We start from the raw sequence: 26720 nt of genomic DNA, 5'->3' as shown, positions 1-26720 counted from the left end.
GTAATTTTTATTGCAATATTCACATAATTGCCTAAATGTGTATAAAATTAGTGTATTTGAAATGATAATTAGAAAATGGGTGACATTGAATTATAGAAAGGCATATTGTATAGGACTGATGTTGATGTGTATATATGTGACCCTGGAACACAAAACAAGTCACATGGGTAGGCCAACATTTTTTGAAATTGAGATTTATTATCTCTCTGAATAAATAAGCTTTCCATTGATGTATGGTTTGTTAGGATAGGACAATATTTGGCCAAAATACAACTATTTGAAAATCTGGAATCTGAGGGTGAAAAAAAAATCGACACATTGAGAAAATCGCCTTTAAAGTTGTCCATTTATGTTCGTGATTGTGCTGTATTCTTTCACAAAAATAAATGTTTTATATATTTACGGTAGGAAATTGACAAAATATCTTCATGGAACATGATCTTTACTTAATATCATCATGATTTTTGGAATAAAAGAAAAATTGATAATTTTGACCCATACAATGTATTGTTGGCTATTGCAACAAATATACCTGTGCGACTTGTGACTGGTTTTGTGATCCAGGGTCATATATATATATATATATGTATATATATATATATATATATGTATATATATATATATATATATTTAAAGGTGCTCTAAGCGATGTTGGGTGACCTCACTTCTTGTTGACGTTCGAAGTATTGTCAAACAAAACAGATGCTAGCTCGACCCTCCCTCCTCCTCATCCGCGCACTAACCCCCCAAACCCCACCCCCTAATCCTTCTTGTCGGTTATTGGCTGGAACAGTTTGTTATGTTTCGTGGTGCAGGTTAGCCCAGTGTGTTTTTGTTGCCGTTTTTGGAGCCTGGGCTGTCTACAGAGACCACATTTTTTTACAGTGTGTTCAGGGGACAGGCAGCTAGCGGATAGTGAGGAGATGTTTGCTGTACTATGTGACAAAAAAACTGTTTTGGCCTAAAAAACGCATGACATCTCTTAGAGCACCTTTAAAGGCATCAAAATATCCAAAAAACACTAGAACAATGTTATATATTTTGTTAATATGTGTACTTACACATTCCCAAATGTTTCTAAGAATATTTAAATCCAGAGAAATAAGCAGTTTTAACCAGGACACGGATCGTATCCGCCTATCAATGACATCATACCCGAGTTACCCTCGATATCCGGTTTTATTTTGTAGAAACCTTAGAAACAACAAAGACGCTATAATATATTATGTGTTTTATTAGACAGTTAGGCAACTGTTTGGATACATTCATCGACAGAAAACTAATCATTGTTATACAGCTCAACACATTTAGTCTTTTTGTTTAAATCTCGTCTTCTTGATTTACTGCGAGTACCGTATTTACCATGCCTAATATCGATCTAGCTCACTGCAGTGTGCACCAAGTGTCTCATATAGTAACCGCCGTGCGAAAGCACAGAGTGTATCGTGTTTGTATCTCATTAGCAATCGCTCGAGCCACCTCGTTCCGCTCCCACGGCTTTCGTAACGTTAATAAATCTTTAATACATTACCGGTCGTCCATGAGTATGATTTCCGCCCGAGTCCCTTCGTATTCTCCACCGGCTGTAGAGGTGAAGACAACAACTCTCCCATGATTTCAAAAAATCAAGGCGTCATTAAGCTACGCCTTTTTTTGAATAAACAACCTCTAGTGGCGAAAAAATGACATGGTGTGCCTTTAAGTGTCAAGTATGTTTGTTCCTCAGGGGCTGGTAGCAGAGGTGCGTTGGGGGCTCTAATGACGTGTCTGCGTGCTGCCCGGTCTCAGGGGGTTCTCAAGTCTGATGAGGAAGAACTGTGGGGTGGCTTGGTGTCCCTCCCACTAATGCGACAGGCTCTGGTGCACAAACATGATCAGGTTAACTGGAACCATGTTACATTTTACTGAACCTTTAATAATTAATGTCAATGTTAAAGTGTGTCATTTCTGTGGCACTAGAATACCAAAAGGGAAATTGTGGCTATTTATGTCATTTCAGGTGCGAATGGATGCTCTGGGTTTGCTATGTGAGAGCCATCGTAGCACGGAAAAACTGTCCAGACAAGAAATGGAGCTGATCCGCCACTTCTTGCCTTTTAATCTGAACAGTCAGTCACCAGGTGTCAGACAGCAGACCGTCAGTCTGTTAAAGAAGGTAGAAACCAATGTCAGTTCAAGCTTTGATTGGTCTGAGGACCTTGTAAGTGTGTTCTGATTGACTCATGTCTGTTTTGTTGTCAGCTCTTGTGTAGGGTGAAGGACAGTGCTCAGCTTCTGCAAAAGAGACAGGAACAGCATGAGAACGACAAAGATCAGCAAGTCCTCAGCATGTACCTGGTAGAACTGTGATACAATTATGATAAACTTCACAGACAGTACTTGTATTGATCTTCAATCCTTGTCTTTGCAAATGATTTTACTCAATAGGCATTTTTGCATTTGAAACTTGCATAAGTAATACCAAAAAAACAGCTTGGAAAATATAGTTAAAGGAGTGAATTTAGAAATGCTTATCTAAACAGCAAGAAGTGCCAAAGAACATTGGGAACAGAGAGATAAGAGTCATCTGACGACCATTGAGTAATGTGTTGAATACAGGAGACACACATGAAGCAATAAACATTAAGATAACAGAAGAAAAATGTTCTGCTCTCATTAGCTGGAGTTCTGTTAGTTTGGGTGAGTCATAGAGATTAAATCTTACGACTTAGCACATTCTCTGTGCAACCTTATAATCATGTTTTTTGCATATGTGTGGTTTCAGTTGTTCCTAAATTTTTTGGGAAATTTAGAAATAAATCTAAACATATTTTAGTACAAAAGTTTTTGGTGAATCATGATTTGTCTGTGAAAACGTACACAGATTTCACACACAAATTTGTACATACGAATGCTTGGTGAATGAGACCCATTGTTTTTAGAATTCACAACAGTTGATTATCTTGAACAAAATGAGTAAGAATCATAAACTTTTATTGGCCACAGAGCTTATTTTCTGCAGTTATCCAAAAGCCATTTGAAAATTCAATTGACTTTTTGGCGAGGGAACCAGGGTGATGCTAACTTCCTGGTTGGCCTAGAAAAAAACATTACTGCAGCACTCTATTGTTTTTATTAAACAACATACAGTCCTCAATGTTTGGAACCAATATGAATCTAAATGAATTAATTTATCAACAGAGTTTCTGTTAATAAAAAAAAAGTTGAAAATAAGCAGCTTTGTCATAATTACAACAGATATACTGGACATATCTTAGCCTATAGCCAAGATATATATATATATATATATATATATATATATATATATATATATATTATATAAAATTATTTATCTTTTTATCATCATCAGGAGTTCCTGCGCTGGTTCTGTGAAACTCTATTCCAGGTGCTTCATCCAGGAGCCTCGTTTTCCAGGTGTTTGATGGCTCTGCAGCTGCTGCTGCTGATCGCTGAACATTTTACCTTTAACACAGGTATTACCCAATCTTACCTTGTAAAACCTGCTATAACACTAGTCTGATGATGACTTTTCATATATATTTTTTTCAATTTCACTCAGAAGGATGTCACCTCTAGTGGTTGACCGACACAGCCAAGGGTAATATTAATGAACGATATTTGTAATTGTTTCAGTTACTTGAATCAGGCGATACGTTTTTTTATTTTATTTAGTGCAACAGCACAAAGAGGAAGCGCCCTTTCTCCGACTTCATTGGTTTTTAACAGTTCCGTCTAAAAATTTAATATTCAGCAAATACGTGTTATATGAAAATCTTTGAACATCTAATAAACATTTAATGCCACAAACCTTGCAAAATTCTGCAAATCCAACTGTTAGATCTTCTAATGTTAGATCTTCTAGCCTGCTTAAAAAAAATTGTACTCTGTTCATGACGATCCTTCCATTTGATTTGAATGGTTATGCAATAGTGAGACTTAATTTCAAACCTATGCTGCGCTATATCTAGTTTGCCACTGTCATGTTCACTTTGCACTGTGTGTAATTTGTTACCTGGTCTTTTTTTGAGCAAATATGATTCCCAGTGCACTCAGACCAGATTACTGAGTAGACCATTGAAGTGTTTATTTATGTTTTTTAAAATCTTATTTATTTGTGAAAAATATTATAATTGGGTTACAGAATCAAGAAATTATTATCTAAATAACATATATATATATATATATATAATTTTTTTTTTTTTTACAGGTTTTAAGGTGATCTTTTTTTTCAAATCGATTTATTTGCAAATAATTTATTTCTTGTTATTTTAGTAAATATTATGTAAAATATAATTTTAATAGCTAAACTTGTGTATGTGTTATTTACTACCTTTAAATTAAGTTGTATATCATATAGACAGCTTTATATAAGCCATTGGCCACCCTGCTCTTCAAGATATTGGTATCAGCCATCAAAAAATTTGCATTGATCAACAACTAGTCACCTCTATTATACTCATTATCTGTTCAACTCTTTCTTTCAGGCTCTGTTGGCTTTGCTCTTGGAGAGTCAGTAAGTGTAGCTCATGCCCAAGCTGTGCTGTACTGCCTTGCAAACAACTTTCTTGAAGTCAAACAGCTCGCCTGCAACCTCTTACAAAAACTACCCCCAGCAGCAGTGCGACTTCAGGTCAGTGTGAAGAAAAGAGTATGAGACTAGTATTAAGTAATGCTCAAATGAATATGAATGCTTTTCCTCATCTGTGTAGGAGCCGGAGAGGCTGCAGTCTTTGCTTCAGGTCGCTCTGAACCTCAGCACCAGCACCAAACCCTTCGACAGCATCACTGCTGCTCATCTTCTCAATCTGCTCCTGCACCAGCCAGGTCTACAGGACGCGTTACACGGCTGTATTCAAGAGCAGAACATCCCTCTCCGGCCACCAGCACTGAACCAGTCCCAGGTGTCTGAGGCTTCCACTCTGGAGCAGAACACCTTGGCAGGTATACTAGACAGGAACGTATTAATGCACTGGCCTACCAGGCTCATGCCAAGGCACCTGAAAACGGATAGCAACACCCCAACCCCCCCACCCCTGCTGTATGTGAAATCTGAGAGCTGCAGCCCAAACCCCCACCCCACACCGCCTAAACAAAAAAAATTGCTACGCAGGGGGATGTTTAGACAAGTCTGTGCCCACGGTGTTGTAATCCGTCCTTGGTGTTAGATTAACATCACTGATGGGTGGAGGTATGATCCAAAATGCTATCTGAAAGATTGCAGATGTAAGCAGGATGTCAGTTTTTTTGAAGAATCTCCAGACTTTCCATAATTTAATTGTGAACGTAAACGCATGTTCAACACTTCAAAAACCACTTGTCCTTTCTTAAAAGTTCATAATTTAGGCTCCCTCCAGTGCAAATACACAGAGCATATCAAATGGTTTACATGGTAAACAAGCTCAAATATATTTGCCTGATGCATAAATAATAAATAAACCAATGAGGTTTGTTTTCTTGTCATGCAAGCGCATCTGAGCTTTGCAAGAATAAAAGAGTTTTGTTCTCGTATGTTAAGTACTGTTGAGCTTCTTCTTTTTTCATATTGGATGTGCTAATTGCATGTGTTGATCAATGGTTATTTGTAAAAAAAATCAAAGATGCCCACTTTCAAATACAAAATGAGTAACTTTTTTACCTCTGCATATTGGTATCTAAATGTAAGAAAGTGTTTGTGATGTTTCAGTGGTGCAGTGGCTGATGATTTGTCTGAAAGAAGAGATTTTGAAGGCAGAGTCGTCTCTTCTGCAGGCTTCTGCTTGCTGCCCTTTATATGGCAGAGCTCACTGCATCACTGCAGTACTCCAACAGCTCAACACTGGGTACTTCCACACACACACACACACACACACACACACACACACACACACACACACACACACACACACACTTAACCTTTAATCATCTACTTACAGAGGTCTTGGCATTTATTTTGACTGGTGTTCATGTGGTTGATATATGTCTGTGTTCAGATCACTTGCACTGCTGTCTCAATGGAGGGCTGTTGTGTCAGAGCTCATCGGCCTGTGCTACAGGATGTCTGATGTTGTGTCACCTGTGGTTCAGAGCTCTTCCCCCGAGGGCCTCATTCCCATGGATACTGAGTCTGGTAAATGCATTTAACACTGTCCTAACTAAGTGAGTCTTAACCAGCTGTTACTATGCCAAGTATTGCACAAGTAGTCCCCTTGATTTGCTTGAGGAAGCCCCTCATCTGTCCTAAGTGGGTGATATGTATCGTGTGAAAGTACAAATGCATCAACCGACTGTTATGCTGTTTATACTGTGATGGATATATTTCTGTGACTGTTAATGGGTAGAACTGTTTTACATTACTTACACATGGAAAAACATGGAATAGTATGAAAATGGAGAGCAGGATGTATCAAGGCGAGGAAGAACAGCATCATCTCTTTTCTCACAGTGTCTAAAACAGTTTGATAAAGGATTCAGTCTCTATAAACTCTATAAATTCAGTCCCTTTTTTCACGGGAAGCCAATGACGATCATAGGCTGGCATCATGCAATTTAGTTACAAACCTACATAGGTTTGTGCAGGATTTAAGACTGAAATTGCTGACGACTTGTTTCAGGCAGTTTAGAATCGGTTCTTTCTTTCGGGAGATAATAACGACACTGATTTTTTAAATTTTGCAGACCTTTTACTTTCACAAACAGCTACTGTATATGAAACACTGCTTGAAATGTAATATGTGAAAAAGCATAATGGGGGACTCTTCACTTTCAAGCATTCAAACACTCTGACTCCAAAAATACCAGATGATGAATTGGTTGCATGTAAATGAACATAATGCCACTCTTCTCTCTGAAACGCGTAGTTCAACATACTATTTACTTAATTAAATTGCAGTTTTTGATTTGATATTTGTACTCTGCTACATCACTTGTCACAATTGACCTTATGACAGACACATGACTGACAGCCCAAATAGCCAATCAAATCGCTGTGCTGAGAAGCCTTGTTATCCACCATTTTCTCTAAGCTTTAAAGCTCACTGAACTGTCGGACACATACACATCTCCTTTTTGGTAAGAAAAAGTGAGGAAAAAAATGTTGTTGTGGCACACCAGCAAGTAATTTCGAAAAATGCAAGCGTTGGAATAGACTTGTTGTTCTTTATGACACAGACCTTTTATTTATTTTACACTTCTGTGGTTCTGTGATGCATTCTTTGTGACATGGTTACTGGAGCACAGAATCAGGGCAGTTCAGAGTCAGGACACTTTATTTACTTTGTATTCAGTTGTATACGTGTTATTACATTACATAGTTTCCCTCTCCACAGAGACCTCTGCTGACCTACAGAAAATCCTGCAGGAGATTCAACCTCGTGACTCAAATGACTTTTTCACCACTGCCAGAGAGCTGGACCCCAGTGAGACCAGCCATAACAGTGAGCAGAAAGAGGGGGAGAACAACGTTCATAAACAACAAATCTGTAACATTGGTATGAACACATTTGCCCATCACTAGATACAGTTCCTCCACCTTATTGCCCTTTACCATAGTATCTGTATCAAAAAAGCTCATTTTGAAATTACATGCATTGAGGCATGTTATTAATTCCATTAGTATGATGCATATAGTAACCATACTGATATTTTAAACATCATACTTTTAGTCATAATTTATTTCAAATGATGTGTTGCTGTAATACACGTCTTGTCCATAAGAGGGCGACATTAGATGTGTTTTCCGAGTGCTTATTTGTGTGTATGTTGTCTCAATATTATGAAGCTGCAGACTCTGAGCCTGCAGTTACAGTCCCCCACCCAGAGTCCCGCATTTTCAGACCCCTCGTTTTTCGAGACAGCGCCTCCTGCTGTTCGGAAGATTGCCATTATCCAAATGCCATTGAAAACAATAGGATGCAATATTATGGTCTCGTTATTAAGTCTTAAGCAAACCAAATAAATATTTGCGTTCCCTGCTTAATGCATGTGCCAAAAAAAGTCATTGTGTTCTCTGACTAACAAATTACCCAGTAGTTATTTTTTGAGCGTGGGTGTAATTGAAAGAAAATTACTGATGGAAGGGATATAATTACAGATTGAACTATCTTCTGAATAATATTATGTGATATTATATTGCTACAATGTTTTTTTTTAATTCAAATTCCAATTTTTCTTTCAGTTCAACCTATAATGGTCTAATTAACATTATACCATGCTAATATTACAGAACCTGTTTTTTGATATTTTGAATGCGAAGCAAAACTCAAATAAGAATAGACAAAACACCAATAATAAACAATTCTGTACTTTATTTAACGATCACCTAAACATCATCTTGCTGTAAATAGGACAAAGCAAAGAAAAAAGGAAGAAAGAATTGTGTTAGAATTGAATTGCATTAAAAAAAATCCTCATTTATAAGTCGCTTTGGATAAAAGCGTCTGCTAAATGAATAAATGTAAAATGTAATGTAAATGCATAAGGTAAAATAATTACTTTCTTGTAGGCGAATGTTCCTTCTTTTTTCATTATTTTTGCAATCGCTCTGTCAAATTCCTCGACTTCACTGAATGCCATTGTCAAAAATATTTTGTAATAATAAATAAAAAAAATTTTGTTGCAAATGCAAGCATACCTATGACACATTCCAGCTTACATGTTAATACCATAGACTGGTTAATACATAGTGAAGGCATAGTAAATTTGATTAATAGGCAATTGTATGAGTTGTAAATGGCTGGCAACAACTTCCTATCACAGTTAAATTAATATTGATTCATTTTAATACTTACGTTTTATAAGAACTAATTTAAGTAGTCTACATAAATTATATAAAGTAAAATAATTACTCCAGCATTAATTAATTCAATTTATAGTTTTAGGAGAAAGGTCTGGTAATTAAAAAAAGGTCAAACGGTAAATCTGATTAAATAATTAATGATGACATTCTTTGATATTTACACACTTAATGTATTTAATTGGTCTACTTTAATGTCAACTAATTTTAATCAAATTTTTACAATGGCTTGTCTACAAAAAATCATAGGTTGAAGGCTAAAGTTGGCTATCAAAATATTTTCGGGGAAAAAAGGCGAAAAAACATACAATAACGGCTCAAATTTTGTTACAAACTATCTTTACAAATATTAAATGGACTATTCATATGTTGGTGTATCGATGAGCTATAAAGTAGTTTGATTAAAAAAAAGAAGAAATCAAATGAGTATGATTCGCTAAATAAAATTGAAGATACTCACGTTTTGGCCTAAGTTCTTCACATGTTTATCCGATACAATTTGATAGGAGGCGCTGTCTCGAAAAACGAGGGGTCTGAGAATGCGGGACTCTGGGTGGGGGACTGGAACTGCAGGTTCCGAGTCTGCAGCTTCATACTACTCTGTTGTCTAGGTGTCAGTGATGGAGAGGCCTATCGAGTCACCGCTCAGATGGTGCTGGTGTGTTGCTGGAGGACCATGAAAGAGGTGTCTATGTTACTGGGTCATCTGTGTCAGAGCATGACCCTGTACTGTCCTTTCACACATTCTGACAGCAGAGGAGTCATCACGGAGGACCAGGTTAGATGCTTGTCAGGTGTCACCTGATCTACTATTCACTGTCTGACATGCATACACACACTCCTCGCTGAAGGCTCTCCCTAAAGCCAAGATCTTGGTTACATAAGCTTGTGAGATATAATGGAGAACTGTACCTCATACTGTAGTGTGGAGACTTTTACCAGTAAGCTGATCTTTTTGAGTTCAGGCCTAAGAGATGAGACATTATCGTAATAGCTAATACAGACTTAAATCTAGCGAACAGCTCCTGAAGAGGCATCAGGAAATGTGATCATGGTGAATACAACTTTATTTGCCATAAGGCTGAGCCTGGCGCCCATTGAAAAGAAAATGTCAAACATATTTCCAGTACAGACTTAAAGACTCTGTTCTAATCCCTAGGGAGCTGCCTCAGTGTCTAACTCTCTTCATAGCAGGCTTCCTTCAAAGGTGGAATCCTATCCCATATGGAGCTTCTTTGCTTTATTGTTAGGAAACAATAATTTATTTACAGGGGAAAAAAATATGTAAATGCTGTGTGCCTTACTTTCCATAACAAAATAAGCACACAGCAGTGAAAAAGCAGCAGATAAGAAAGCTGATCTGCCATCTGATCGTAGTGATGTGGATATGTTTGCACTAGCTCTGAAATTCACCGGCATCATGTCAACAGATGAGGTCATTAAAATCACACTGTTATGATAGTTTGAATATAAAGTATATTTGATAGTATAGACCAGGGGTCCCCAATCCTGCTCCTGCCGATCGACTGCCCTGCACATCTCCAACCCTAATCAAACACACCTGAAGCAACCAATTAAGCTCTTTAGGATCACTAGCAGGAGCAGGATTAGGCACCCCTGGTATAGACTATAGGACCCCGTGGTTATTTTGAAAAACTGAGACATTTCCCTTTGTTTGTGCCCTTCGTTTACACGCAAATGGAGAATTCGCCTCTGAAAACGATTCTTTCTAAAAACTCCGTCCAGAGTGGAGATTTTGGAAAACTTTGTTTGCATGTAAACTGAGAAAAACTGAGTTTTAGGCATCCGACGTCACAGTATGCGACAGAACTTGCACCTGCATCAAAAGTGTGACCTCTTTGTTCCAAAAAGAAAGAGGAAGTGATTCGTTGCTGTTGTTGCTATTTTCTGGATTCTGATTGGCTAACGTGGGCTTGAGCTTCTCGTTACACCTACAGGTTTGGCATGCCCTTGACGGCATATAAACACGGGCTCGTGTAAACGAATACTTTTCTGAAAACTGACAGGTGTGCACAATGTTATTTTCGAAAATGAAGAGGGTGAAATGTAAGTTTAGTAAAATAGCCTGCCACGTGTAAACGTAGCCTAGATCTGGCTATGTGAGACTATAGTTTGAATTAATCCCTCTTCTTTGCATGACACATTGACATTAAAGTACAGGATAGCTCTTTCGGCATTATCCTGAACATTGCATAAGCATTCGTTTCATGTGTCTTTCAACAGCAGAAAGGCTCTAGTGAGTGTACGTAAAGGTCACATCCTTTTGATTTTCCTGGCAAAAATGTCCCAAGTCCTTCATTTAAAAATCAATCACATGCTTTCATAGAAAACCTAGGAAGTGAGGGAAGGTCTAATTTTTTTTTAAGTATCTTTACAAGCTGTTCACACATTGGCAAACAAAAAGCAATTAATAGATGAAAATTCGTACATATGGCCCCTTTAAATTTACAGACAAAACAAAAAACAAATACCTAGAAAGAAACAGTCATTCCAATGAAACACTATCCAATGTGGAGTGTCACACTGGGAATTCAATACCAATTGCATTTTTCACTATAATATATAGATGTTTATTTTCACTTCCCTAAATTCTAAATTTAACAGTATTTTACTGTCCTGTAGATTAGACTGTATATAGTAAGGGGACGTATTGTTAACCAATGAACAGGTTTTTACCATGGCATTTTTACATTCCTTTACCGTTAATATGGTTTATACACTTCTTTTAAAAAATAATGTATGTTTTTTTCGATTTATAGTTGTCAAATCGTATATTTGCTGTATATTAAATCTTAATGATTTGTTTCATTACTAAATTATAGTAATTGTAATCTGAGAATCTCCATTTACAATAATGGGAATATACAACATTGTCATTGTCATGAAAAAACTGTCAGAAAAAGGGTTTGTTCACCCAAAAATTTTAATTCTGTTATCGTTTACTCCATGTCGTTCCTAACCCGTAAGATTTTAGTTCATCTTTAAAACACAAATTAAGATATTTTAATGTAATCTGAGAAATTACAATTGACATTCCATGCAACTAACACTTTGACGCTTCAAAAGCGGTTAGCCAGTCAAACCATTTTTAAACAGGGGTAGCTTTGAAACAGTTATTCACGCTTTTATTTCAACACGACTCGGCTACTGTAACTCATATGTCGGGTTACCTCTCTCTTCCATCTCTCGTCTCTAAATAGTCCAAACGAGATCACATCACCCCAATCCTACGTTCTTTGCATTGGTTACCAGTCCGATACAGAATTGATTTTAAAATTGTATTCGTTTATAAATCTCTCAGCAACCAAACCCACAAATACCAAAATCAAATTTAATTACATTTTATTTGAAAAAGTTTATAAAGAAATTATAAAACTAATCCATTTTAATTGAGAGGTTTAGTCAATTTCTGAAGACATGAGCGTAGAATAAATGGGAAATGAGTTGGGATGTGTCCCCGCAGTTTTAATAAGACATAAATTCGCCCCGTGCACTTTTTTCGGGCAAGTGTATTCACGTAGGGGTTTTCATGGGCCAATGTGAATGAATCTAGATTTTATTTCAAACAAACAAGAATTCTATGCATGTCCTGAAGCCTGAGGCGATGTGAGCATTATGGAGCGCTTAAACACTCCCATGTAAAGTCTGTTTTATTCATGCTGGAAGCCGGAGGGGACCCTCGTGTGGAAAATTCTGTGATGAGAATATGAGGATTTTTACCTTGTATAAAATCCATGATGACTTAATGCACAGGTGTGTGTGGTACATACACCAATCATCAAAATGTCATAAGGAAAATATAGGGAAAAATATTATAGAATACAAATTTCCAAATTAGTGGTTATTATTCAGCAGTGTATTTGATTTCTTAGCCAATTAAATGCAAGAGATAAGAAAAATAAAACCTGTCAATTAGACAAAGGTCAGAAAAAAAACTGGTATTGCTCTTGAAATTTCTTTCCTGCTCACTTCTGAGATGGCTACGCCCCTGTCTGAATAGACACAATCACACTTTATATGATACACAGATTTAATTTAGGCTTTTATTCAGATATAACCCTTTAATACAGTAGTTCTTACCTTTAAGTCAAAAGAGCGGTTTCATATTGGATAATTTTTTTTCACTTGTCGCAGTGCATTCTGGGATTGCCTTATTTGTGAAGGATACATGCGATACTGCTTACGTATGTGGCTAAAATGAGGTATGTTTGAAGGAAGCATAATTTTGCTCCCAATGCTTCAGGACAGAAGTGTACTTATGATGTTTCTAGATGGTGGCTAGGTATGCTGCTTACTAGGGTTTGGAGCCGTGCTGGACTCTAATTCAACATGAACCGTGCCAGCTGCCTGTGTTTAGCAGGGCAGTTATTTTCCGTCGGCAGTTGTTTAAACCATGTAAATGTATATGTTGTCTCCTGCTGTGCCCGTCTTCAATTAGCATATGCCCTCTTAGCATAGTGCTTTAATTTCAGACCAGCCTGCTGTTTAATGGGCCGACTACCTTTCCTATCCTGCATTCTTTTCAAATAGCTTCCTTTTTCCCTGAAGAGCTGAACCACATCACACAGAACTCATTCACCAGGTTTTTACACCTGAGACTCTTGTAGCGGTTGTTCTGGCAGCATCTCGGTCCTATGTGCCAATATGATATATAAACATGAATGTTTCCTACATCCTGGTATATATTCAAAACCTCCCTGACTTAAAGCCGTGAGCACTTTCAGTACAATATGAACATTTGTTTGTAACAGTGTCTGTGTACATTCTACTCTACATTGAACCAAGCTAAAAAATAGCTTGAGGCGTAAAGTGAAAATTCCCTCAAATGGGCTTGTACTAAAACCTACTGGGCTGGCCTAGCGAATAGATTACCCAACACTTACTCAACCTCATGTTTATACAAACCTTGACTTATACAAAAAAGACTTTTTCTGTTTAAAGCAAGTATTATTTGTCAATATTAGTCAAAAACAAAACAAAAACATAAAAGGGTGTGTATATATAATAATCTTTTTTAGATTTTAAATTTTTTTTCTCTCTATAATTGTATTATGTAGTTTTATTTTATTAATTTTTTTATCCGCTATTTTGGCTTTTTTTGGCTTTCAGTTTATTTCATTTCAGTATATCTCAGATTTTAGAGATGCCTAACTTAATTCATTAACTGGTATCATTAAAAAAGTATTAAATTTCTCAGCACAGCAGGGCTTAAAAAAAAGATTCAGAATCAGTATTTTAACGTTTCTCTTCGTGCATTTCTTTTATAACATTATCGTACCAAAAAGGGATTTATTATAAATATTCTGGTAAATAAGGTTGTTGTACTTTATACCAGAGCTTGAATTGAACATTATACTAAGGGCTTGTGACTAAACCTCGTAACTCGAGTTGATCCTCAAACTGTCAGCAAAACCTCATACAGTGGCTCCACATGGTTTGTGTAACATTAGCAACACATATAGCTGTTTGATAATGTAGTCAAGCCAAACGCTAATCATATTAATTAGGAATACTTGACAAGTGAGCGCAGGCATTTCTCTTACGTTGGATGTGTCAAAGTCACATTTGCTTAGGCTGTACTATTTGAATTCATGATTTATTGACTGACTTTAATTAAAATCTTAAACAGAATGATAAAATAGCATTATTAAACGGTTAATGGTCATTTCAAAGAAGTGTTTCTGTTCAGAATGTTTAAACTTGATTTAATTTTTGTTTATGTTCCTGTTAAAATTGTGTTTGTTTCGGAGCCCTGCAGCGCACTCCAGTGTTATTGCATGTTTATGCATGTTTATCAGAAATTTACATTAATTTGTAAACTTCATTTCTTTTATTTGGAATCATGAAAATGTATTTGTCAGTTAACAAAAAGGTTTTTAGTTTTCATCTACCCTCTACCGAAGCAATGCACTATGTAGTCTAACACCGTGGCTGCATCCGAAATCGGCACTGTTCTTGTTCAGTGGCTCAAGCTTCTGTTATGTTGATGTTGATGTTTTGGAATTGGCCATGGAGGCATGGGATGAGAAGCGCAGGAAATTAGTCCTACACACAAGAGCTTTTTATGGACAAAAACCTGAAAAATTTCTTGAAATGCAATATCTGAACAATGTCTTGAGGTTTGGTAAACATAGTATTAGTGGAATAATTGACTACGGTCTGTTGAATTATTAGAAAATAATGCACACTCGTTTTATGTCGTGGCAGCATTACCACCTTCGGTGTGCATTATTTTCTTATATCTTATTTCTTATATTTTATTTTTATAAGAAATAAGATTTCCTATATCTTATTTTCTTATATCATCAGCACTGATCCTCCTCAAACTTGTCCCCATACGCGCATGATGACTCCGGTCTTCAAACAGATGAACTGCATAATATAATGTTCCGATCCAATCTGACCTCTGACCTGTAATGCTGCCTGAATCATCATACGCGTTCGTTGGCCAGAGAACTGGCCCCCTAACTGAGCCTGGTTTCTCCCAAGGTTTTTTCTCCATTCTGTGACTGATGGAGTTTTGGTTCCTTTCTACTGTCGCTAGGGCTGGGCACCGAGTTCGGTACTTTTTAGGTACCGACCGAATTGCCTCGATACTACCGAGTATCGAAACATGTCTTGTTTTTCGGTACCAAGTTTCGGTACCTAAGTGGTTAATCTCGTCAACGTCAGTGAAACAATAAACATGCAGCATGATTGGCTGTGGCGGACAAACACTAGTTTACATGTTTAGTAAACACTTATTCATTAATAAACAATTAAAATATCTCCTTGCTATCGTTTCCCGACATATCCATAATCATTAGGGGACTTTTGCCAGTGCTTTGCGCAAGCTTCATGTGTGCGGAGCGCGAGGCATATATCCCGCACCCCAGTAGCCTATATTTAATTCAATTCACATGTATTTGTATAGCATTTTTCACAATACATATCGTTTCAAAGGAGCTTTACAGAAAATGCATGTGTCTAAATTACAATTTAGAGTGATCTGTTATCAGGGGTGACTGTGTGTAATGCATTTCAATTAATTTTCATTCAGTTTCATTGTTAAACAATGCATTAAGTTAAGGCAGAAACAATGAGCTCATTGAAGTAAAGAATACATGTTGTTAAATGATTAGGAAACATAGAACACTTTAGCATTGGTGCTTTTTTACAGACTCAAAATATGAGTGTAAAAAAAGTCAACAAACTGAAAAAATAAAAGTTTTTTTTTTTAGGTAATGTTATATTGATAAATTTGGTATCGTAAAAAGTATTGTTCAGGAACCGGTATCGAAGTCAAGGTATCGGTATCGGTACCGGTATCGAAAATTTTGTTACGATACCCAGCCCTACCTGTCGCCTTTTTCGCCTTTCTTCACCTTCTTTGCCTTTGTCGCCATTGGCTTCTGGCTTGCTTAGTTGGGGACATTTAATTTTATATTCAACAATATTATTACAACATTATTTTCTTGTTATCTCTGTAAAGCTGCTTTGAGGCAATCTGCATTGTAAAAAGCGCTATATACTGTAAATAAAGGTGACTTGACTTGTAATTCAATGGCCCGTCTTCAAGTGTTCCTTACATACTACATGAAGATGAGTCACAAAGGTTGGATTTCAGTGAATTAACATAGTGTCTAATAAATGTATTAGACCACCACCCAATGTAAGATTTGTGCCACAGCTGCCCTAAACTAACAGTATTGGTAATTACCAAAATAATTTTTTATGTTTCTGAAATGGTTAAACCACCAGTATGTGTAGGTCTTTAGTCACAGTTGGCCAAGTCAAAGTCTGGACTTGCATCCTATTGAACAAATTAGGGATTTAGTGGATTCAAAGATGGATCGCACAAAAGTTTAATCAAAAGTATGTCTTTGGGAACAACTAGAAAACTATTTGGAAGTCAATAACAACAGAGACTTTGGAAAAGCACTGCATATAAAAACAAGCTGTTATCAAGGTCAAAGGACAGCTTAAAAGTATTGAATTTTTTGGTTATGTGTGAATGTTTCAGTTTGTTATTTGCCTAATAAATGACAATAAAATGTTTAGTTTTAAACTATTTTTTAACAGATTCCTAAAATATTTTGTTTTCTCTTTATTATGACTGGTGGTCTAATAAATTTGTTAAGCACGGTATCTTCTAACTAATGAAGTGAAAATGCAGAATTGAAAAAGAGATTTAGAGGTAAAGTGCAGGCTATGTTCTCACACAAAACTATTGTATGCCTTCAGAAGAGAATATTAAGGTTTAAAGTTTAGGTTCTTTTTAGGTTAACATCCTGTGGAGAGCAGATTTTGCATGGCAGTTGAGAGGCAGAAGGTTTAAACTCTTAAATTAGTTTTTGATGTATTAAGCTAAGAGCGTAACTTCGGCCAAGGCCAGACAGCTTGATCAAATGTTCCCACTTTGTTTTCTTGATAGATCGCTGTAGATTCCAAATCCAGAAATTAGCAAGGGAGGGAGCAGACCTTGCAACATTTTTTGCGCTGAAGTAATGAAGTAATATATCATTAGAGCAGTTACTTGATATCTGTGAGAAGGTTTCAGATTGGGAATTCGTGTTGATCAGCCAGCGACCTCTGTGAATGCGTTAATGTGTCAGTATGATTGTTATTTTCACCGCTCTGTCCTGCTAAAATGACTTCAGTGCATTAACAGATGGAGTGAAGTTATTCAGTGATGTCATTGGTGTGGTTACCATGGCATATTCGCCTGTTATGTAAAGGATGATCTAACGATGCTGCCGGGGTCCACATGGCTTGTGTTTGCGGTTTGTGTTTATGCCTCATACAACATCTTTTTCCAGACCGCATTTCATCAGAGGGTTCGGACCGAGCGTGTGTTTATGATAGTGAAGGTTCTGTTTCCCAAACGTGTGTGTCCTGCATCCTGTTATGTCCTCCGTCGCTGTGGAAACACGGCACATGTTTTCAGACTGTGGAGGCGCCATGGCAACTGCAAGCAGTTAGTCACATCTTGATGTTGTATAATTCCTTTAGTTAAGAGTAAACCGCTTCTCAGTAGGGTATGCTTTTCACCATCATTGTGGTACCCAAAGAAGTCGTACTCCGGTCATTTGACCATCAAGTGCTCTTTAAAGTAAAATCTGCCAGTTTGTATTGAGTAGATCGTTGCTGTGAAATTAAGGGCCTACACATTTCTCAAGATCTTCTTGCATGTTTAGTTTGGATAGATTTGCCTCCGATTCCGGGCATTTGTCAGTGATTTCGTAAAATGTGTTGGCGAGTGAAAATCGGCCTAAAATCATTCATTGTGAACTCCGCATTAGCTGAGAGAGTTGTGACAAACTTATGACGGCCACTGGATTATAAAAATTAAGATACTGTACTCCGTTTACTAGTTAGATACATTAGCTTGAAATGTTTTTAGAGCTGATATTTAACTCTACATTTTTACATATACTGTTGTTTGGCAAATTTTCGTCAGCAAAATCCTGGCAATTCAATAGGTATCAATGCTATCTGGAATTTCTCCTGCGGGTGAACGATTTCCCCTTGCAGATTCCACAGCGGGTTCACCATGTTGACCCACAAAATTCTGCTTGGTTTGAAACATTGTTAAAGTGTAACTTTGCAGATTTTCAACTCGCTTTGTATTGTTACAATGTCAGTAGTATATGTAAATGAACAATGTTTACTCGTTCTATGTGCTACCTGAACTAAAAAGATCACCTTTATTTGTCAGCCAAAGACTTTTGACAGGTCCAGGGCTTTCGTGAATACTACAGATTATACTTCCGCATTTTTGTATCCCCGTACACGGACTGTCAGATCAACAGAGGGTTATTAACAGAATAGTTATTGGAAGGGTAGGTTTATCACTGAAGATTGTATCGTACTTTGTCTGCTTTTTAAACAGCATTAAGGTAAAAAGGAAGCACTATTTCAACAGGTTTCTTACCTGTACGTGACAACGTTTTACACCATTGTAACTAAAAGTTGACACCATTATAACTAAAAGTTTGCTAAGTATTATTTCCTACTAAAGCAAGGCAGTATTTGACTCCGGTCAGACATATTCATAGCGGACTGGTGGGAGTGACCTTCGACGGCAACATTATTGCCGGTGCATTATGGTTGTTGCAGTTTTCCTACCTATTTGCCAAAAGGGAAGACAACAGCCTTTTTTTCTTTTTCTCTAGTCGTGTAGCAACGATTTAGGAAATGTTGTGCCACTAGAGTCGCAGGAACTACATACTTCAACTTTAAACAAATGTAGAACATTTGAAATGTTGCTTTGGCAACTAACTGAAATTAAATAATTACTGAAATTAAAACAGAAATAAAAATAAATGAAAGCTAAATATAAATAGATTTAAAAAAACTAATAAAAATGAAAAGCACAACAAAAGAATAACAAAAATACAAAAACAAAAAATGAAAACGAAATATAAAAGCTACTTTATAAGTATATCAATAATACTAAAATGTTTGACTACTGTTTGAGCATTGCTTCATACAGTACATTGGTACACAACTGACAATGGACATTTTTTTTTTTGCCAGCAAAATTTTGCTAATACGACCACACTATTATCCTTCATGTATTTAATGGGTTAGTTCACCCAAAAATAAAAATGATGTCAGTAATTACTCACCCTCATGTTGTTCCAACCCCGAAAGACTTTGTTCATCTTCGGAACACAAAATGAGATATTTTTGATGAAATCTGAGAGCTGTCTCACTCCTTCATAGGCTGCTAGGTAATTCCATCTGCCGGCCCAGAAAGTTAGTAAAGACATTGTTAAAATAGTCCAAGTGACTACAGTGGCTCAATCTTAAGTTTAATAAGCGACGAGAATACTTTTTATGCGTAAAAAAACAAACATAATGACTTTATTCAACTATTCATTTTCTTCCGTGTGGGCCCCTTACGTGAGTTCACGAGAGCGCCACAACGCTCGACGTTTGATTGCACTGTCTGTAGTATTTCATTGTATTTCTTTTCTTTCTCAATAGCTATTTAACCAGAATTTGAGTTATTGGAATTAAGACCAACAGCATTAGACTTGCATTAACCCCTCTTAGTGTTAGACATGCAGAGAAAGCTGCTATTTAGGTCACTGACCCTGACAGTAATTAGCTGGTCGTGTTGGTAATTTTCTCAGTGCACGTGGAGCGTATGCAAAGTTTGGTGGTGGTGGTTTTGGAGTCGGGTGGGGGAGGGGGATTTGCTGGTGAAGTTGCAAATAGGAAGTGTTTGTTAAATAAAGTCCTACTGAAACTAAAGCGTTTGGAGTAAACAGTTGCTCCTTAACCACTGTAACCACTGTTAACCACCAATAAAATGAGGGGGCTATTTAAATTCAGATTAAATTTCTGAATTTTGATTGTGGTACAAAAAACAGTATTATTTATTGCATGCAACTTTGTTGCAATCCTGGTGTGTTTGGGATCGTTATGATTGTGGAAAATACACATTTGAACTCCATACTTGACTATGCGTTCATCAGGATTTCCAATATTGGTCCATTTTTAAAGTGCCAGCAACTTTGTAGATCCTTCCAGCACCTGCTGCAGACATGCGTCCCCAATACCATTATGTTTCCCCTGCTGTGCTTAATGGCACCACGATTGCATTTGGCATTAAATCACTCCAGTTTCTCCTATGAACACACCTGACACCATCCAATGCTAGGTTGTTTTGACTTGTTGGACTGCAAAACATTGCTCCAATCTTCCACACTTCAGTCCATATGTTCTTTGGCAAATGCAAGGTGTTATTTTGCAGTAGATACAGCTAATAAATGGTTTCTTTACTGGTACAAAACCTCTCAATCCAGCCTGTTGGATAAAGTTCAAAATGAAATTGGAGGTTCCTCCTAGCTGTTTTGACGTGGTCCCACATTCAGTTGATTTTCATCCTGCGGTCAAAACTCCCTGGTCTTCCCTGACCAGCCACAGCTCTTCACATTCTGCATGGTAGTGATGTCACTGTGCTTTCTGGACATTGTGACTATTCACATCTTGCATGTGAGCAATATCCAAAAATGCTGGATCAGACAATATGGTTGCAGGAACAGCTCCTTCCAAAATAACATCTTCTAATATTATAGCTAATACTGGCCACATAGTGATTTATTGAATTAAAGACTGGGCATAATGACTGCAAGCTTGGTATGTGTCATTGCATCATGTCAAATAATACAATTAGAACCTGAAACACATACATTAGTTTTATACTCCAAGCACAACTTCACATCATGCATAAAGAATAGGAAAAAAAAATGTAATAAGTTTGAATGAAGTGAAAAGAAGGGAATTTTCCTAGGTCGGGTATCACTTTTGGCCACTACTATATATGTAATGACATTGCGTTCTAAATACATAGACATTAATATGGAGTTAAGTGACTGCCTGAGTAAAATTTTTCGAACCCATAAGAATATAAGTTGGACCAGATATAAAGGTGTTGTGTCCATCTAGATTTTATTTTTGATGTTTACTATATTTTATTTTGGCAGCATGCACAAAATTCAAACTTTTTAGTTTGAGTGTCTTCTCATATCCATTTAGTCAATATGTGTCTTCTCATATCCATTTAGTCAATATGTCTGTCTGTGTTTCTCTCAGGTGGAAGGTGTGGGGAAGTACTTTAGGGAGCAGCTGCTGCAGTCTCGTCACAGGGGGGCGTTTGAACTGGCCTATGTGGGATTTGTTCGGCTTAATGAGATGCTCTGCAGGTGAGAGATCAAACTCTTATCAGATTGTTTGACTGACCCCAACAATTATATAATATTGATGAAAACACATACTGACTTGTCAACTCGCTATCCAGTAAAATAGCTCCCTTGTCATTACACAAATTCAAGATGTTTTCAACCCAAAGTCCTCAGACAGAACAAGTGTGGATCTTTAGATGAGGGAGTCATGAGGACTGCTACACCAGAGCCCCTAATGTTTTGCTTGGCTACCATGTTTCATACCTGAATGAGTCCAGCCCCCTCCATCCCTGCTACCTCTCAGCTTGTGGAAAACAAGCTGCAAATAATCAAGAAGTTTGAAAACTGCTAACATCTGGAAATGTGAGATTTAATGAGCTTTGAAATGTGGCCTCTGTGCAGAAGTTAAGGAAATTGACTCGCTCGCTTTCACAACAGTGACATGAATAGGACATCACATCGGTTCTGCTGTTGTGGAGTTACTGAGGGAGCCTCTTATAAATTTAATTAACTTCTGCAGTTCTCTTTTTTTATGAAATAAAAACGGTCATATATTTACATTTACATTTATTCATTTAGCTATCCAGAGCGACTTACAATTGCTAGATATGTTAGAGGTCGCACGCCTCTGGAGCACTAGGGGTTAAGTGTCTTGCTCAGGGACACATTGGTGTCTCACAGTGGATTCGAACCCGGGTCTCTCACACCAAAGGCATGTGTCTTATCCACTGCGCCATCACCACCCCACATTGAAATGGCTACATTTCATTAGAATTTTTCATTAGAAATGTTACATTAAAATATAAAAATTTCAGTTAGTTGCCAAGGCAATATTTCTATTTTTGGTTTAGTTTGTTGCAGTATTACATAGTACTGGCATGAAACTCTGAATGGTGCAGGCTGATAGGTATTTAACTTATTGGTAGCAATCATGTTGTTATCTACATAACACAGCTGATTGATTGCTGTTTCAGCAGTTGCCAATAAGCTTGCTGCTCAAACATTCAAATACTTGGTATTGTTTGCTGTTTCAGTCTGCAGTGCGCTTTCAGAACCCTTCCTCTTTCCCAGCTCCACCAGTGTAGATCTGCTACAGGGTTAAATAATGTCTGTTACATTTGCAGCAGCAGCAGCATGTCTTACATGCTCACAGCATGTCTGTGAAGTTATTCACAGTAGTAAGTCTCGGCACTTGCTCTGAAGTAGCACCAGTGTAGCAGATTTATTCCGCCAAGACCAAATACATTGACATTTTATTCATTCATTGTATGCATAAATGCATCCATGAATGGCATCTCGTTTTCAACCATCATATCAGAGGATCACGTATGCAAACGAATGAGTTGATGAATGTTGATAAATAATAAACAAACTTAAAGAAAAAGAGTTGGAGCAAAAGACTTCTCTGGAGAGCTACGTTCCACCAGAGGAAGAATTACTGGTGAGCAGATTACTACAAACTTGTATACTCTCCACCCATAAATTGATGTCTCTTGCCAATCACATTCTGATGAAAAGTGGAAGACAGGGCCTTAACAAATAGTAAGTAATAACAGTAAAGTAAATAATACTAAAATAAAATTCATAGCTGTTGTCTGGTCTATTAGAAGTGATAAAGTTATTAATATTGGATTTAAAAGCTGCATTCGATACAATTGATCATATTATTCTGCAGTTCAAAGACAAAGACTTACCTCAAAGACAGAACCTTCTCAGTGAGCATTGGGAAGTTTTCTTCTTCGTCGGTTCCCCTATTATGCGTGTGCCCCAAGGGTCCATTTTAGGCCCTCTTCTCTTTTCACTTTATGTGTTCCCCTTGGGTGCCATTTTTAAGAAATATAAGATCTCCTACCACTGCTATGCTGACAATACACAATTTTATCTACCAGATAAAACTGACAGTAGTGATTCTTTGGATGCTTCGCTTTGCGACTGTTTTGAGGAGGTCAAATGTTGGATGGAAAATAATAATAATAATTTTTTGCAATTAAATGAAATTCAGATTTTAGGAGACCTCCAAGTCTCAATCTGTTTTTAATTTAGGTTCTCTTTCTCTTTCCAGTGTTCAACCTCTTGTAAGGAATCTTGGGGTTACATTTGATTCGTCACAAAATTTTGAGAAACAAATCAGTACAGTGGTAACGGGCAGTTTCTTTCATCTGAGATCGGTTGCAAAATTAAAACCGTTTCTACCCCTGAAAGATTTGGAGACTATAATCCACGCTCTCATAACATCACGCCTTGACTAATTCCCTGTACTGTGGCTTGCCTCAAACTGCGATCTCTCACCTGCAAATTGTCCAAAATGCTCCAGTGAGACTTCTTACCGGAACAAAAAAGAGGGATCACATTTCTCACATTTTAGCGACTTTACATTGGCTTCCTATAAAGTTTAGAATTGATTTTAAAATTAAAGTTTTTGTGTACAAAAATTTTATCTGGTGTCGCACCAAAACACATTAGTGACCTTCTGATTCCTTACTCTCCCCAAAGAACACTTAGGTCTAGTTGTCAGCTTCTCTTAACTGTCCCACTTTTTCCCTGTAAAACTAAAGGTGGTCTGGCCTTCTCTTCTGTAGCACCTAAACTTTGGAACTGTTTGCCCGTAAATGTGACGTTTGCTCCTTCACTAGCCAGTTTTAAATCAGCTCTTAAATCTTATTTGTTCTCTATGGCTTTTGATTAGGAGTAGTTTAAGAGTTTTATCTTGACGTTTTCTAATTGTATTTTATTTAATGTGTTTATATTTTGTACGCTGCATGTTTTCCTTTAATGATTTCTTTTTATATGCTCAACGTTTTGTTATACAGCACTTTGGTGCAACTATGTTGCTTTTAAATGTGCTATAGAAATAAAATTTGACTTGATAAAAAAAAAATTAGTGTTCTCTGTTGAAAAAAACATGTGACTCCCTTACATTATCAAGAAGATAAGAAGAACTTAAATTTATCAAGAAGAACTTAAATTTGAAAGTAAGTTCTGTTATTGTGTGCTATATAAATCTCAACTAATTTTTTGCCCTTCACAAGTTAGTCTTTGCTGTTAATTAGTATGTTAAAAGTGTTCTCAATCTCTCCAGGTTATGATAAATGGTGGGAAGTAAGTGTATCATGGGCTTTTAGGCAGGCAGAGGAGAAAGTCAATAACTGAACTGGATTAAACTGGAGAGTTTTTGGGCTGGACATCTAAGAATGTAAGAAGCACAAACTAGAATAGAAGTTGAATCCATGTTCACAATTCATTGTATTTCTTATTGTGACTTATTTCAAAGGGAAACATGATATGCCATGAGTAAGAATGGATGAAACTTATTAATAAGGAATTGATTGATTGGAAAGTGGGTATTACATACCATAATTAAGCCATTGATTGATTGGAAAGTGGGTATTACATACCATAATTAAGCCAGACACATTTAGTAAATATGTTTATGCATAGCCATTGAGACGTGCTCAAGTGGGTGATTTGGGTTTGAGTCTGGTTTGTCTCTTTTCCCTATTATTTCCTGTCATGTTTCTGGCATCCCTATCAATAAGGTGCAAAACATCCAAAAACGTGCGTGCAAACATATGATTAGTCCTGAGATGAACTTTTCTTGAAATCCCTGAGAAAGCAGTAGAGTGTGTTTGTGGTGGATCGGCCTGTATTAACATTTGTGTCCGTATTGAGTCTCAGAGGTGCTTCTGGAGAAAAAGCATTGCTGTGTGATTACACGCCTCCACCGGCAACCGCTATGCCCGTTACGAGGTGTTGATTGTGGGTGTTCATCGGCTGCCTCTTGAAGGTATCGCGTTGTGTTTGGGGTAGTGTATTACTGAGTGAGGTGTGTGTGTGCGTGGGCGCTTGCTGTGTGGTTTGGATTGTTTGATCTGGCCTGCTCAGTCCAGCGCATCTGGTACAACGGTACTTTTCATAACGAGAGCCTCGCATTTTTCTCCGCTCTCAAAGTGGGCGTTCTGCACACGCTTGGGCAGCTCCTGCTATGTGTTTGTGTGTGTGTATTCATCCGAGGTTTGCAGTGTAATTACAGTGCTTGCTTAGGCAAGCATCTATATTATTACTGCTCATACTTTTGGAATAGGGATTTGAATAAACTCTGAACCTGAAGTATTAAACTTTGTTGTGTATCTCATCCCATTCTGTTTGTGCTACAGACACGAATGATTCCTCAAATCATGCAGCTTTTTGAGATTTATTTTCTTAATCAATTGAATGCATCCATGAATAAACTTTTTTTTCTTCCAAACTTTTGAACGGTAGTGTATATCCCAGGGCTAATAGGACCTAAAAGTGATGTGTAATTCTCATTCTGTTGTATCTGAAAGTGTCATATGGTCCTACACTGGATCTCTTGACAACAGTCCACAAAGAATCAATGTTTATCTTCACAACTTTTCTGCTCTAATGTAACTTGGCTCTAGCTTGACATTTTCCTCAAATGACTGTTCAAATTCAATTATTTTATAGTCTCTGCTTTATCACATTTGGATGTGATTTTATTTTCAGATTGCTTTGAAAACCTTGGATAATATCAAATCTGAGAATAAGTAAAAATGTCTTAGAGAAACTGGGAACCACATAAAATTGGAGGACCACAGTCATGGGAGCCAATGTCTTGTTCATAATTCCACAACAAGCTATTATGTGGGTTTGTCTGTAATCTCTCTCTCTCTCTGTGTGTGTGTGTGTGTCAGGAGTGGGAGTGCTACACTCCAGCAGCTGCCAGCACACTGGCTGAAGGAGGTCCTTGAGGAAGTAAAATCCAGTGACCCCTCCTCTAAACTGTGTGCGACCCGCCGCAGTGCAGGAATACCCTTTTATATCCAGGTTAGTACTCTATGTACAGCAATGACCAATTTCTTCCCCCAAAATGAACACCTTACATTCCTAATAAATACATCGTTTTTTTTTTTTTAATTTCTATGAAAAATGTAATAAAAATAGAAACTATAAATTTCTATATTCAAAGTCAGCATGAAATGAAACTTAACCCTAAAATAACCCTAGTTATTTAATAAATGGATGATATTAATTTTGTGAACAATTTATCCATGCATACACTAAACAATTATAGAAATAACTTGTATCCTGTCCTATGCAAAGCATGCTGGGAAGTACAAATCCACTACCCAATTTACAAAGTTGTACTTAATTAAAAAAATAATTCAAATAACTCAGAAATTTTAGTTTAAATTATACACAATATTAAGTTAATTTAATGAACATTACAATACTAATATACTAGATGAGTTTAA

At 37.0% G+C, this 26720-nt stretch overlaps 1 protein-coding gene across 4 annotated transcripts in view; it reads left to right on the top strand.

Annotated features, from left to right (window-relative positions):
- The window catches only part of thada (THADA armadillo repeat containing), a 123806-nt gene that overhangs the window by 9403 nt on the left and 87683 nt on the right, over nt 1–26720 (top strand). For 3 of the 4 annotated variants that reach the window (XM_077236379.1, XM_077236378.1, XM_077236381.1), the window contains exons 12-23: nt 1727–1878; nt 2000–2155; nt 2242–2337; nt 3350–3473; nt 4485–4630; nt 4710–4941; nt 5684–5819; nt 5970–6106; nt 7305–7466; nt 9382–9548; nt 21377–21486; nt 26160–26292. In XM_077236379.1, coding sequence (XP_077092494.1) covers nt 1727–1878; nt 2000–2155; nt 2242–2337; nt 3350–3473; nt 4485–4630; nt 4710–4941; nt 5684–5819; nt 5970–6106; nt 7305–7466; nt 9382–9548; nt 21377–21486; nt 26160–26292 — 1751 coding nt within the window. The remainder of the gene's footprint in view (nt 1–1726; nt 1879–1999; nt 2156–2241; nt 2338–3349; nt 3474–4484; nt 4631–4709; nt 4942–5683; nt 5820–5969; nt 6107–7304; nt 7467–9381; nt 9549–21376; nt 21487–26159; nt 26293–26720) is intronic. The other variant, XM_077236380.1, reaches the window with a different exon arrangement.

This window comes from Siphateles boraxobius, unplaced genomic scaffold (assembly GCF_051911475.1).
Source record: "Siphateles boraxobius isolate OS27281-9 unplaced genomic scaffold, OSU_SipBor_1 20, whole genome shotgun sequence".
Classification (NCBI taxonomy): Eukaryota; Metazoa; Chordata; class Actinopteri; order Cypriniformes; family Leuciscidae; genus Siphateles; species Siphateles boraxobius.
This window is presented reverse-complemented; position numbering and strand designations above follow the sequence as displayed.